Source organism: Suricata suricatta, chromosome X (genome assembly GCF_006229205.1).
Source record: "Suricata suricatta isolate VVHF042 chromosome X, meerkat_22Aug2017_6uvM2_HiC, whole genome shotgun sequence".
Taxonomy (NCBI): Eukaryota; Metazoa; Chordata; class Mammalia; order Carnivora; family Herpestidae; genus Suricata; species Suricata suricatta.
In genome coordinates this window covers 6,218,405-6,234,175 of record NC_043717.1, presented here as the reverse complement: position 1 = coordinate 6,234,175, position 15,771 = coordinate 6,218,405, and the positions used below count along the sequence as shown (strand labels likewise).

General features: G+C 48.5%; 1 protein-coding gene across 3 annotated transcripts in view; it reads right to left on the bottom strand.

Moving 5' to 3' along the window:
* WWC3 (WWC family member 3) overlaps window positions 1-15,771 on the bottom strand; it is a 118,258-nt gene that overhangs the window by 37,387 nt on the left and 65,100 nt on the right. For all 3 annotated transcript variants that reach the window (XM_029930359.1, XM_029930357.1, XM_029930358.1), the window contains 3 exons: window positions 8,505-8,634; window positions 5,727-5,870; window positions 1,584-1,657 (listed from right to left, as the gene is read on the bottom strand). In XM_029930359.1, coding sequence (XP_029786219.1) covers window positions 1,584-1,657; window positions 5,727-5,870; window positions 8,505-8,634 — 348 coding nt within the window. The remainder of the gene's footprint in view (window positions 1-1,583; window positions 1,658-5,726; window positions 5,871-8,504; window positions 8,635-15,771) is intronic.

Below are 15,771 nucleotides of genomic sequence, written 5' to 3'. Positions count from 1 at the left end.
CCTAACAAGGCTCTAGCAACCTTGAAAAATTACTTTCATTTAAAAGATACTGATGAAACACAGCGTCCTCCCCTGCATATCTGTCTTAAATACTTGCCTTTTCGCCCAAATGTATTATCTCAACATTTAGAAGCTTACTCCCAGTGTTCCGATACTATCTCTAGAAAACAAAAAAATCACTTGCTATGTTTAGAAAATGTCACAGCGAAACACATAACAATTATGTTCCTAAATGTAGCAACCGTCTATTTTCTGCATTTTAATACAGCACAGCAAATTCCAGGCACCCACGCTGCCCAATCCAGTAGAAACATGCAGGAATGAGCCGAGGGACATTCCCCGGGGACAGCAGCCCCCGACAGGCGGCAGCGAGCTCAAGAGCAGGAACGTAGATGGATGGACAATAGGGCCTGGGAGCCCAGCCAGCAGCACGGCTGGATGGACTTGGCAGCGGTCCACGCGGAGGCGTGAAGGCCACCACACACACGTGGGGAGAAGCCGGGAGGAACAGGGCAAACAGGAGGCCCGTGTCAGGCCCTCTAGCAGGGAGTCATCTGATCCGCTCCGGTTGCTACTGTTACATTTTCTACAAAGGCAACCAGACATCAGAACCATACAGTTGGTTGGGCAGACCCAGCGATTTCGCGTCCAGAAAGGACCCCCTCCCCCGACCTGGCATTCTGCTCCTTCTCCCCCACCCTCCAAGAAAACAGTTCGTATGCAACTCTAGAAACTTCTTCAAAACTATGTGCTTCATAGCTTTCTGAAGCACATGTTCGGAAATGATTTGGTTTTCAGGCTCTGTTCAGAAGGCACAAAATTGAAGACGTCTCTAAAAAGAGGACCCAAAAGCCAGGGCAGGGGCAGAATATAGAAAGCAGGGTCCCAGGAAGGTGGGGAGGGGTGTGGCTGAAAGTCCCGCCTGCCTCTGAGGACTGCACCATGCTGCTGCTCAGTCCTGCCCCTGTCGGTGGATAGGACTGGGACAGGGGGACAGAAAGAGGAAATTTGAAAATGTATAGACAGGGTCGAGTCTCAATCTTCAGAGGGCAGACGATTTACAGAAAGGTCAACAGAAGTGGCTATGGTTCGGGTCTCCCTATGGTTCGGGTCTCCCTATGGTTCGGGTCTCCCTATGGTTCAGGTGCTGCTGGCACATGCCCACCTCGTCCCTATGAGCCTGGCTTTTAAACCAAGACCCGTGGCTTTCTCCATTAACCTGTGGAGTTGGAAAGGACACATATAAAGAGACAAGGCGACTATGTTGAAGCCTTGGTGGGAAGGCAGGGAGGGCAAGAGTCCTGAATGACCCGAGAGATAAGGAAGCCAGGAGTCTCTGTCTTTATTAAATCACGGCTTTGTAACTGTTCACAAGAGCGACAATTGCACATTTTAAATGGATGTGAAATTCCGTTGTGAGTATTAAGAAGCTTACACAGAAAGGAAGATCTTTGATTTTATATTCTATGAGACGCTGCTTTCTGAGAAAAAGTGGACAATCCCACACTGGAGATCCACAAAACCTCTTCCCACAGGAGAAAGGAAGGAAGCAGAAGGCAAGGTTGGAAAAAGGGGCTACTTACCTCTTTCTGGCTTCCTCATACTGCCAATTAAGCCTGACTCGGTCTACAAGTCTTGTCTTATCATCAAAGACAAACTTTCCGGAACAGAAGGAAAAAAAGGGCGGGGGCGGGGGGGAGAAACACATTAAAACATATTTTCAAAATAGAAAATTCATTTCAACTTTCAGCAACAATGAAGAAGCTCTTATTCTGTCTTTAGATTTCCACTGTTCCGGGCACCCAGGTGGCTCGGTCAGTTAAGCGTCTGACTTTGGCTCACATCACAATCTCCCGGTTTGTGAGTTTGAGCCCCACGTCGGACTCTGTGCTGACAGTGCAGAGCCTGCTTGGGATTCTCCCTCCCTCTCTCTCCCTGCCCCTCCCCCATCTGTGCTGGCACTCTCTCGCTCGCGCTCTCTCTCTCTCTCTCTCTCTCTCTCTCTCTCTCTCAAAAAAAACAAATTCCACTTTTCAAGGGTCTGGAAGGAAACACACCAAATATTACTCAGCTGCCACCTCTGGTTGCTAGAAGCTGGGAGCGGGGCCAGGGAGGCTCCGCTTTCCAAACACTGGTGGATCTGTTTGTTTTTTTTAACAGTGGAAGTGTATTCATCTATTGTATAATTCCTAACAACAACAACAACAAATTAAGTTTGAAAAACAAAATAGGGAATTGCTTATTAAGGTTGATACGAAGGCAAAAATGTTCATTGCATTGTGTGCAGTACATTCTGTCATTCTTCAGGAAATGCAGAATGACAATGTTCTCCTGAGAAGTCACACGATCTGAAGACGGTGGGCTTAGCGGTGTTAGGCGTGGCTGCAGGACTCCTTCGAATGTCATGTGACGTGTTAAAGAGCTCAAGGTCAAAAGGAAATAAAGCAAGGTCTGGAAAAGCCTGGATTGGGGCACATCACCTTAGGAGTCAGAATCGAAATGCATTGCTCTGAAGTGATCAGTAGTTGTCCTTAAATATTTTCATACCAATTACACTGAACTAAACAAATTCCTAAAATGCAACCAAAAAAAAAAGACCTGTGTGGGAGGTCATCGTCGCTCACCTTGGCTACTTTCTCTTTCATTCCTGGAAATCTATGACACCGATTCGTGAAATCGCTTCTCTCTGTAGATCTGACCTTAACCAGACCGTATATCATAGCCTCTGAGTCGTTTTTTTAAAAACGTCGTGTCAGCAAATATTTGAAAATATTCTATCTGAATGATCAGTGATGAATTTATCAATACCAGTTTTGATACACACCAATAGGAATGTCTTTATCTTCATTGTCTTGAATGGCGAGATGAAGAGATGCCTTATGAGGGGTTGAGCATTCTCTGATGAGATAGGTCATAATTTTATACATTTTACAGCCTCATCCAACACCCCTCCCCATGGTTTCCTCTCTCCATATATATATATATATGTATGTGTGTATACATATATACATACACACACATACACACATACATACATAAACAAACACTATAGTGTCACATCTCCAGAAACCATCTACACTGTGAACAAGCTACTTGTCACCTCACCACCTTGTTCGTCAGAGACTCCTGCAGCTGACCCCTCATCAACACCAATAAATATTTCTTCAACCTCTTCTCGATGCTTCTGTAGATCGCTAAGCTCAGTTTTGGCACTCTTCTTTGAGAACAAAATGGACATCTTGGTCAAAAAAGGACTACGGCCCAATGGACTCAGCAGGCTCCTGCTTCACAAGTCCTACATACCGTGTACCCCAAATGCCGAATCCCAACATTACACCTGCAGTGTGTACACATCTGTACTTGCAAAGTCCTGGGATCAAAATGCATAGCCAATTATGTCCACACTCATCCCACAAAACTGATGACTCAAAGTGATAACTAAGCCAGACATGCAGATGTCTAAGATGGTCTACCCAGTAGTCTCCACATCTTGGGATTCACCCCATGTGTGAGCCCCTTAGGAGTGCTCTAGAGCCAGGATTTGACTGTAACTGATAGAATCCAACAAAGATGATGGGGAGCCATTCCTGTGACTAGGTTACAGAAGATAGCGACTTCCTTCTTGCTAGCAGACTCCCTCAGCTTGCACACCCAAGCTACCAGAGAGGTGCCAGACAGGTCCGTATGGTAAAGAAGCGAAACCCTCAGTCCCACAGCCTGTGGGGAGGTGAATCCTGCTGACAATCACGTGAGCATCACTTGACCCCAGTCAAGTCCTCGGATGAGACTACAGCCCTGGCTGCCACCTTGATTGAAGTTTCGTGAGAGCCCCTAAAGCAGAGGACCCGCCCAGACTCCTGATCCACAGTAGAAGTGTCTGAGATAACAGAAGTGTGCTGTTTTAGGATGCTAGGTTTTAATCTATTAGACTGTAACAGCCCACTAATCCAATTATGGCCTTTCAATATCCTTTTTTATAACTACATGATATAAACAGGGGTTGAGACATCAGAAACGTTGATTCAAACCCAGACAGACCTGGCTACATGACCTTAGCTGACTCGGGACCTTGACCCCCTCTTCTATCAAAACAATATGGAAACAACTAACAAGATAGCAGCCCTGAAGCAGTCAGCCCCAGTAAACTCACAAACGATGACAATTTACTGTTTACTGTAATGGCACGACCAGCCACTCCCCACCTGATATTTTTAGAAAGTCTTACCTAATCATTAGAGAACCGTTGCTTCCTCTGAACTAGTTGAATCTCTGAATTCTAATTCTAGCCTATGATAACAGCAATTATTCATGGAATTCAAGGAGTCTTTACTTCTTTCTTTCCTGCACACCAAAACCTTTAGGCAAAAATAGCAGACATTTCTGACTTACAGATTCTTTTCTGTGTGTATTTATGTAGATGGTGACCATACTCTTTAAAATCAAAATTGCCTGGTCAAAAATTTCCAAGCGGACTTTTGAACACACTGAAGCAAAAATTGAAAATATGAGTGTTCCAGGACATCCAAGACAAAAGGAGTCATTATTTACCATAGTATACTCAAAGACATATATTTGCCTAAATTTCAAAACATTGGTTAAGTATTTAAAACCCAGAATTTTTGTCAACGGTCTTTTTCCCTGTGGTTTTCTTTACATAATTTTAGGGAGGGCATTCCACATTCCATTGATGTCTCATCTCTACTTCATGAGCTCTAAGAAAAAGAAGGCATCTTTTTTCCCATTTGTTTTCCATTTGTAATCAACTTCACTCAATAACTTTATAACGGCAGTGCCTTTAAGCATTCGCCACCCTGCCTTGGATGATGATTGCCAACGTTGTTTTTGTGGCTAACTCAAGGCTTCACTAATTATCAAAGGGGGCATTATGAAATTCTTCCAAGTCCCAAGCAAAATTAATTTTGACTCAATTCAATTTCCTGACATTCTTCCAGAAGACTAAAAAGGAGCATCAGAGTATAGCCACAAAGCCTGTGAAATCACTGGGCTACGCCAAAGATCAGTAAACCAGGGCCCCCACAGGCCAAATCCAATCCTGTTTTTAAAAATAAAGCTTTATTCGAACACAGCCCTGCCCCCCATTTGTTCGCATACTGCCTATGGCTGCTTTTGCGTTCTAACAACACAGTTAGACAGTTATGGCAAAGGTCTAAAATATTTACTATCTGGGGACACCTGGGGGGCTCAGTCAGTTAAGTGTCCGACTTTGGCTCAGGTCATGATCTTGTCATTCCCTACTTTGAGCTCCGCGTCGGGCTCTGTGCTGACAGCTCAGAGCCTGGAGCCTGCTTTGGATTCTATGTCTCCCTCTCTCTCTCTGCTCCTCCCTGGCTCACGCTCTCTCTCTCAAAAGTAAATAAACATTAAAAAAAATTTTAAGTATTTACTTTACAAATAAAGTTGGCTGATCCTTGCTCTAGAATGTCTTATGTCTGTAAAAAACACACCTAAATTCAACTCTCAAAAGGATTCGGCCTTTTTAAAGCATCTGAATCACAGGACAGAAGTAATAAGCAATTCGACTGCCTTCCAAGCCCCAGGACCTTCACAGCTGGATTTTCTGTCTTCCACCTTCATGGCACAAGAACCAAAGCATTTCTGAAGAGGAAGTGGCAGAGTGGAACAAACGAGCGACGGCCCCACGAAGGCGGCCCCCTCGTGTCCCGGCCCGCGAGGCCCTCCGCCCGCGGCCCCGGTTCCCGGCATACCTCGCCAACGATGTCGGTCTGAGAGCCAGCGTCGCAGAACTGCTGAGGTAAAGGCTCGCCAAGGCCCGGGCTATGAGGGAACTCCGGCAGAGGGTCGGTGAGAGAGAAGCTGTTCCTGAAGCCGTCGGTCAGCTTGGCCAGGCTCTGCAAGAGGAGGAAACAAGCCGCCTGAACAAGGGTGGTGAGGCTCCCCTTCCGTCTGGGGGCTGCCGTCCGCGCCGGCCCGGCACACCCCCGCCCCAGCAGGTGGAGAAGACAAGTGTGTGCCACGCGCGCCTTTAGTGCAACTCTCAGTCATTTACATCACACCGAGACGGAGCCCTCCTGCCCGCACATGGGTAACGGAGACCACTGCCAGAGGACCATTTTTCCTGCTTTTTAGACCTTCGTGTTTCCTGAAGACAAAAATCAGCATTCTGTCCAAAAAGGCCAAACTCACGGAATCAGAGTGGAATGGTGGAGGCCAGGGGCTGAGGGTTCAAAGGGCACAGACCTTCCGTTAGAAGATGAATAAGTTCTAGGGCTGTGATGTGCAACGTGGTGATGATAGTCGGCAATATTGCGTCGCGTTTTTGAAAGCTGCTAAGACAGTAGATCCTAAAGTTTTCAACACACACACACACACACACACACACACACACACACACAATGAGGTACCTAAATGAGGCAGTGGATGTGTTACCTAACTTTATCGTGGTAATCATTCCACATTATATATGTGTATCAAATCATTAGGTTGTACGCTGTAAGTTTATACCATTTTGTCATCTGTACCTCAATAAAGTGGGGGGGGCCGGGAGCACTGCCATCCAGAATGTTTTATCAATAAATGAGTCTGACAGAGATGAAGGCCACCTTGAGGTCTTTATAAACCACACAGAAGCAAAACCACTCCCAGACAATGCTTACATATTTTTATAACCTGGGTTTTCAGTCATAATTGAAAGTCATTTTCAATTATGAAAATTGGGGCCAAGAGTCATTGCATGTGGTGTCAGTTGGCCAAAAACTAGAGTAAGTACGTCTTCTGGCATGTGTGACCCCTCTGGGTGAAAGTTAAAGAGAGCAATGAGATTCCCCACAAGTTTTTAGAAAACTTTTGAACACATTTATCTTCACCAGACATTTCTGCAGACACCAGGAGGCGCAGGTGCCGGTAACACAGAGCTGGCTCCGGCTCTAGACAGAGGCATCTTGGAACAGGCCAGTATCATTAAGTCCATAAAAGAAAGACAAAACCACTTTCCTGATTTTACTAGAGAGGACGTTGCCTATGCCTCTCCCATGAGCGTCTTAGAGAAAATGCCTGAAGCTTCTTCTAGAAATTCTATCTCCAGCCTCCACAGTGGGGAACCCACTCGAGGCAACCGGGTGGCTTGCCCCCGTCCTGCATGCTTGGATAGGCCAGAGCAGAGCAGTGAGTTCAACATCTGGGGGGCACAGCCTCCAAGCCCCTGTGGTGAAATGCCACTCGGTTCACCCCTGGGGTTTGGGCTCACACCGGATGGGTGACACGCATACAGCACCTCGTCTGACACCACACTCAGACACCTGTCTCACTTGGCCTCCGAGTCTGAGCTCTGCTTCACGTGCCCTCCTACGCCTACATTCTGCAGAATCCAGACGGGTGCCTACTGGGGCCTCAGTGTGTTGAACACAAAATGAAAGCCAGAACAAAAGCATCCTAACGCACCCCAGCATCAAGCAAAAAAACCGGCATGCGTCCGTTTGCAAGAACTCAAGGTTTTTCTAAAAATAACAAAATCTACAGAAGTGCGAGGAACAAAAAAGAAGGCAGTGTAATGCTCTACTGATGGCAGCCACGGAACTGAAACGTGCACACAGGGTAGGGCACGATGCGGCCAGGTCAAGGAATGAGCAGCGCGTGGTGGAAGATATGGAAAAAGACACGGGCGTTATCGTTAGGTGCGGCAGGCAGAGGCCAAGCTCCCCGTGAGGACAGCTGAACACGAGTTCACACTCTCCCGCGTCTACATAAACACCAGCGGTGTATACAAGACGCTCATAAAAGTAGTTACAGGAGACAGGCGAATGAGGCTCATCATAGACTTTTTAAATTATTTTGATTATTGAACAATATGCATCACCCATTCTTACGGCCTAAATCGTATCCTCCAGTCTTAAGAATCTGTGAATGCGAGCTTCTTTGGAAAATCGAGTCCTTGCAGATGGAATGAAGTGAGGGTGAGCTTGTACTGAGTGAGGGGGGTTCTAATCCAATGACTGGCACTCTCATCAGAGGAGAACGTTTAGACGCAGAGACGCAGGGAGAGCACTGTGTGACGAGGAAGGCAGAGACCCGAACAATGCAGTGACAAGCCGAGGAATGCCAAAGACTGCCAGCAGCTACCAGAAGCTGGAAGAGGCGAGGAAGGATCCTCCCCTAGAGCCTTAAAGATGGCGGGGCCCCGCTGGCACCCTGACCCAGGCCTTCTGGCCTCCAGGCTCTGGGAGAATTCATTTCTGTTGTTCTATGTCAGAGTGTGCTCCTTTGTCATGACGGCCCTATGAACCACTAATACGCGTATTGGGAAACATTTCAATATACAACATACATAGATATGCACACATGAAGAATATACATACACACGTGTGACATACGTGCATGTATTTAAAAATATATGAAGTGTATATACAATAAATATATGACATAATATATATGGTAAATACATATTTGTCCTAAAAGTTGAAATAAAAGAGCGACACGTAGGCAGGCAGATGGATGGCCATGGGACCTGAAGAGCGCCGGGCCCCTACCTGCATCAGGTCCCGCCTCTCCTTCTCGCCGGTGCAGATGGCTTTCTTGATGGTCCGCAGCTCGCTCATGATGGCCTGTGCCTCGGCCAGTTTGTAGTTGGTGTGCGCGCTCGACATCTTACGATCGATCCTGGTTAAGAAACAAAAGTAAGAGTCATTCCGTGTGAGATTCTAACATCCCATTGGACGACGACGACAAGAAGAACATAACTTGAAAGCTTTATAGAAAGGTGGGAAACTGTTAAAAGCGTTGTTGTGGCAAAGAAAAATGAAGATCCCATAAAACCTTCCTTGTTGGTGGTAAATACACAGAAATGAGACTTGGTCAGTGGATGGTCTCCTTTGCTCCAGGAGCATCCAAGGCAGGTGAGGACTTTCGAATCCGGATTCCCATGACCTCTACTAATGATCAGGCAGCAAACATCGGCTTAAGTAATTTCCTGAGATTTCAAACTCCTCTCGGAGAGGGGGATCATGTCTTAGGTGTTTACCCCCCGCATCTGGGTTAGCGGTCAAAGCTGTCTATTAAATAAACAGACGAAAGGCATCCAGAAGAGCATATGGGAAACAGCAAAAGCTGTGAACATTTAATAGCAGTGCCTTCTAGAACACTGGAAACTGTGTCTCCACTATCTTCCATCTCATTCTCATTCTCTCTCCCTCTTTCTTCCTACTACTCACCTCCTCAGTTCTTTCCTTCAATCCAAACATCCATTCATTCATTCATCCTTCCTTCCATCCATTCAAACTCCCTCCCTCCCTCCTTCCATTCTTTCCCTCCTTCCTTCCTTCCTCCCTCGGTCCCTTCCTTGCTTCCTTCCTTCCTACCAGTCCGGCCCCGGGCACACGAGGCCTGCTTCCGGGTGGCGGAAGCAGAGTGCTGGCCGTGAGCAGGCCTGGTTCTGGCCTCCACAGAGCAGGCCGCCTCCCACACACAGCACGTCCCTTGTCTCGCCTCCCCTACCTAAGTCTTGAGCCTTGAAAACCCTCAGGGCCAAAGCAGTCGGAATACTCTGACCCAGAAAGGGCTCGAACCCCATCTCTTGGAAGTAGTTAGCAGGACTTTCAGATTCTAGATCCACCACCACACAGGCTGCGGTTCAAAATCACTCTTCCCCACATTACTGGAGAATCTGGATCCTTAACAGCCAGCCCAATCGCGCCGATGTTCCGCTCACAAAAGCATCCTGGCCCCCTGGTGACAGCCAGTGACACCGCAGCGCCACAGCGGGACCCTGGGCAAGCCACTTCACCTCTGTAAACCTCCCATTCACCTTTCCCCCATTTAATGAGAAAACACCAGGAAAAGGGCTGGAATGGGATATTCACGGTGACTATTATAATCATCAGGATACTGCTGAATCTGTGTGCTCATGGGAGAAAAAGTAAATAATTCACCAGCTCTGGTTCTTAAGGCCTGGAGTTGATCTGAGCTACTGCGACCCTTGGAATAAGAGAAGGACAAGTAAAACAGGCAGGAAGCCACTGCCTCCCTTGGGAATCTGGCCTCAGGGCTCGACGGCCACTGCTGTGACTGCATCAGCTACAAATCGCATATTTACAAAAACTGGTCCTGGGTCCTCTTCTGTGGAGCCAACGCCATGGGTCCTCACACATTCGATGGTGACACACCTCCAACTCAGCACGGCCTGGCTACGCGTTTTCCCATTTCAGGGGTTCTCTGGAGAATCAAGGGTCTCCCGTAGAGGGCGGAAATAAGAAGCCAGCCATCTCACAGCACCACGTCTGCCAAAGGGGTGGCCCGATTTTTCTTGCAGAGAAGAGCTAGACGCGTTTACAGAAGAAGGCCTCTTCGTGCGAGCTTCTGATAAAAGACTTCCCAATACAGCTCATTTAATGTCACAACCAACAACCCGCAGAGACTGATGAAGTCACTGGAAAAGGGTTACATCACTCTCAGACAAAACTCCCAAGGCCGTGGAAGTCTGATTTCCCCGTAACTGTCAATGACCAGCGCCTCTGCTAACCAGGTCTACCGCTCCTCCGGAAAGAGACATACAGCGAATAGATCACCGCCTGACGCCAACACCCACGTGAAGCAATGAACACCCCTGCACCTAACGGAATGTTTTCAATTGCTTTAAAATCAAAGCTCATCACATAGCCACAGAAGTCTGGACACACGCACCCGGTGTGAAGGTTGTGACGTGAGACGTTACGCACATCGGCCCCAGCTTTATACTTAAGGGTTGTGATATCCTTACAGCATTTAGTGGCAGGAAAGCCAAAGTGTGGCCATCACATCGGCAAGCCCGGGGACTGAGCCAGCAGCCTGTCAAGGCACCAGGCTCCACGAAAGGAACGGCCGCCACACACAGTAAAACAAGCCGCAGTTCCCTCGGGGAGAGGGATTGGCAACCCTGTAATTCATGCCGCCGGTGGGCGCTGCGGAGAACCTAGGAGAACGCACGTTCAATTTCAAGGCCACGGACCTGCGCTCTGGCCTGAGCTACACCCAAGCGGCTCTGAGACCTTGAGGAGAATGCAGATTGGCCTAGAACGGCTGTCTCCACTCTGTGCCAAGGGTGCCCGGCGTGGGGAGCAGGAGCAGCTACAGGGAGGGCCAGTCTAGGGCTCAGGGACCCTCACCCCTGCTTCAGCAAGCACCTCCCCTTTGCTGTGTCTCCCACATTCTAGTTCCACAGAAGACGTCACGCACAGGAAAGGGAAAGGGAAAAGATCCTGCTGTTACAAAAGTGTGAAAGCTATCAGTGAACATGATCTTGATGTCCTGGTATTTCAGAGGGAGTACTGTTATTTAAAAATAGTTATATATCATTATTATATTATATTCTTGTATATTGTATAATGTATATTGTATTACATTATACATTACACAACTATATATCATATATATTATATAACAGAACATCCGCTCTAAAAGAGTTATTATGTATTATGCAAATATAACCTTATGTGAACACTCTGTACAGTATATATTATTTGATTATACTATATAATTACACAACTAGTACATTACTAAGGTTGAATTTGTCAAGCACCTACTAGGCACCAGGGTCTTGTGGCGCGCTTTGTGTCTGTTACCTCGTTGAATCCCCTCAACAGCTTCTCGGATTTTAGAATGAAAAACCTGAGGCTCAGAGAAATGAACTCAGCAGCCCCAGATAACAAGCTAAGATCTGGCAGGGTCGCCGCGAGTCAAACCCACGTCTCCCACTTCTGAAGCCTGCTCGGGATCGCTGAGTGCAGTGCTGCCCCTTGATCCTGCGAGCGTGCCCCGGCTCGGAGCGGCCAAGGTCGGGCCCACGTGCCTTTATCAGGCCAAGCGATGCTTCGCAGAATTCAAACCACTTCCATTTTCAACTACGATAAATTCCATCTAATAAAAACTTCAAAGGCTAGGAAACCTCTTCCTTCACAGCTGCAAGATTCATTTCTTTGGGAGTTTTCTCCCTTTGCTCAAATTCCCTCTAGAACTTTGGTTAAATTCAGAGGATGTGGTCAGTGATTTGGTATTTTCTAAATTACCAATATATCCCATTTCATAAAGCAAATCATAACATCTGTGACTGCCAAAGCACTGTCTTTTCCTATTTTAAATTTTAATCGAGAGCCCAAGAGAGTGTGGATACATCGCAAATAAAACGACAGAAAAGTGGTAACTGTCCATAAAAGGTAGTGCTAGTAAAAACTAAGTTATGACGTGCTGCCCTATGATCTGAATGTTTACGCACCCCCTTCGCGTGCTGAGATCCTGAGTCCCAGGGTGATGGTGTTAAGAGGTGGGGAATTTGGGAGGTGATCAGGTCATTAAGGGAGAAGCCCCCAGGACTGGGATCAGTGGGGTCAGTGCTCTAATAAAGGAGGCCCCCCCCCAGAGTTCCCTGCCCCTTCTGTACTGTGAGGACAAGGCAAGAAGAAGGCTACTTGTGAACCGGGCAGGGGGGAGGGGGAAACCAGCTCTCAGCGGACACGGAAGTTGACCATGCTGGTGCTTTGATCTTGGACTTCCAGTCTCTGGAACTTTGAGAAATAAATCTCTATGGTTTATAAGGCACCCAGTCCAGGGTATTTTGTTTTAGCAGCCCGAATGGACTGTGGCAGTGTTAAAAAGAAAAAAATCTGGTACCCAGACCACAGCCTCTACGTTTCAATATCCCGAAGCAGCTTCGGGGAGGTTAAGTGATGTGCGCAGGGTCATGCAGCCAGTAGGAGGCGCAGTGAAGTTCCCGCCAGGGCCGCTCACACCAGCTCTCCACCCTTTCATCACTGGGTTAGTAACACACTCCGAGTCAAGGTCTCCAAATTCATACTGTGTCAAAGCCGAAGGCCACCCACACAAGCCAGTCAGATGTGGTGTCCCAAAGTAAACCGGTGTCTCCATGGTCCATTTTTTAAAGAAAGGGTCAGAGAGAAAGGGGGAAGGTGCAGCGTCAGGCGATGACGACAGTACTGCTGAAAAGGCATTTCAGAGTCCCGATGTTTCCATATCTGTTGTTCAATTTAAGACGTTGCTCAATTTAAGATGTCAAGGGCACCGCACTGGCAAAAGTAAACTCAAATGGCTCCTTCAACCCACAGCTTGGAAGCGAAGGGCTGCCAGGCCACCAAGGATATTCTGTGTCAATATCACACATTACAACCCAAAAGACTGAGAAGTTTTGTTACAGCTCTACCTTTTACATCGCCGGCTCTGGCAAGGGGCCTGAAGGAACCTCAGACGGCTTCTGGCAGCTTCCTATCGACAGCGGGGCCCTGCATGGCGCAGCAGACCCATCCCACGGCAGGGAACAAAGCTCCTTCTGTTTCTGCCCCCACTGCCACAGGCTTTCCAGCGATCTGAGCGGTGCCGGGGTTCCGCACGGGCAGTACCTGACGGGCTGTGTCAGTGGGATGCTGTCGCTCTAAGCCTGTGCTCACTGTGAATGATCCCACGCTCTTCTGAAACTGCTGAATCCCCTTGAAGAGAAACCGCGAATTCCAATATCCAACCCCGCATCGCTCGAGCCCCGTGTGCTCGGCAGAGTGCAGCCAGTCTCTCATTTCAGGACACACAGGTTTCACTTCGTTCATACCACCCGCACAGGAAGAAGTTCATCAAGCAATTATGAGGCTCGAGGCAAACACGTTACTGCGTGGCTAAGAGTGTGCCCCACGGAAACTGGCCATTGGAATATCTAGTGGACCCCTTTCTGCCATGTGAACAGCAGGGTAAGGAACAGGAGTTCTTAAAACACAACAGAGCTCAGTACGTAGAAGACAAGGTAGTGCTGGGGGGCAGTTAGTATGGTGACTGGGCCCATGGACACAGCCCTCCTGTGGTCCAGGCAGCCCAGAGGGTGCCAGCGGCCAAGAGTGACACGAACCACATCACAGCTCCCAGTGGGCAGGAACAGCAACAGCCGCCACTCCGCACAGCACGCAGGGCCGGGTCCACTCACGCCACTCAGCCCTGCGCTGTGCCTGGAACTGTCTGGGTCTTGAGGACCAAACAGGGAGCACGACAAAGTCCTCGTTCCCATGTAGCATGATGCTAGTCAAGAAGATAGACCACAAAGATAAATCATTAGGACAGGCAGCGATCAGCGTTTAGAGGAAAACAAAGCCAGGTTCCAGGACAGAGTGTGACGGAAAGGGCTCCTTTTTACATCCAGTGGTTAACCAAGGATCTTGGCAAGCACCATCTGTCCAGAAAACTACAGAAAGAAGGGAACAGGCAAGTAGAATTTGGGGGAAAGAATGTTCCAGGCACAGGGGGCTGCAAGCTCCAGTGGGGCGTGCCATCGGGTGGCCAGCAGGTGGCCACAGGGTAGTTGGGGGATGCTGGGGGAAACAAGGTCAGGACATCCGGGGTGGGGGGGGGGCTGTATTCTAAGTGAGAGAGAAAGCCCTGGGCAACCACAAGCACAGGAGGCACTTGAAGAGTCCCCACGGCCACAGCGTGAGAACGGTGAGCCGTAACAGCGACTGTGGGAGAAGCCAGGAGAAAGGAACAGGGGGTCAGGTATGGCAACAGCACACCGAGAACAAAGGGCAGTAAAAAGGCAGGCAGGATAGTCCCCCCCCCCCGCCCGCCAAAGCGTCTTGGGCCATCACGCCAGCTCTCGGGGACCTTACAGCTGTCAGGGTGGAAAAAGGTTTCAATGGCACATAAGCGTGGGAAACTCGGGGTGAAGCAACGTTAAATGAGCTTTCTGGCTGCAGGACAACTCGGAATCCAACTTGAGGTGCGTTCCAGATCTGCGGGAGATCTAGAATAACTAGAGAGGGAACTCTCCCACACCTACTGGCACACTCAGTGCATTCTTGCACACCGCCCGTTGGGGAGGCTGTGCGCACGCTGCTCCTGACCCCTCCACCTTGCCCCCGGAGGGGAGTAACAAGCTGCGCTAAGATCATTTTCCAAACACCCTTCAGAAACTTTCAGGCAGTAGAGCACTGGCAGCTTTTCACTGGAAGAGCTCAAGTTTTCGAAAGACTTTCGTTACTCCTAAATGCTGCTCTGATTTTCTGCAGACTTTTATAAAGAGCCTCAAGAGAAATGCAGACGACAACCACGCTGAGACACTCGCGCCTCTGGGCCTGGCAACCACTCGGAAAGCCTGACAACACGTGCTGGTGGCACAGCCTGTCAGCGGTGGGAAGGCCACGTGGTGCGATCCGTAGAGAGAGGGACCTGGCCACATCTCCTAACACGACCAGGGAAGTTACCCTTCGACCTGGCACACCCACTCTTGGGAACTTCTCCTGAACTCCTTCCTATCCACATGTGCACGGTAGCAAGTGTAAGACTGACAGGAAACGTTATAAACGGGTGAATGAGGCTGACGACGCCAGGACCCACCAATAATCCCCACATCACAAAAAGAGACGGCTGGTGAGAGCATGTGCGTCCCGATGGGAGTCATGCCACCACCAGTGACAAAACATATTTACCAACCCCCCCCCAAGAAAAGAATAGAAAGAGGACCTGAAGCCAAATCAGATCAAGCCTCTAGAAGTAATGCTAGCTTCCGGACGTAGCAGGGGACAGAGGAACATGTTAGGTGAGCCCGTGAGCGCCGAAGCAGCAAAATCCGGTATCAGGGAAATTCTACCAGTCAAGCAAATTAGTTCCTTCAATAAATAAGCCATCAGAAGGAAAGGGGGAAAAAGTGCAGGGCAGGAGAGATTCAGAGACACACCGACCAAACACACTGTGTGGGCCTTCTCTGAACCCGGACCAAACAAAATGGAAAAACGGGAAACTTGCTGGAGAGGGCGATAATGCTAAGAGAGGACTATT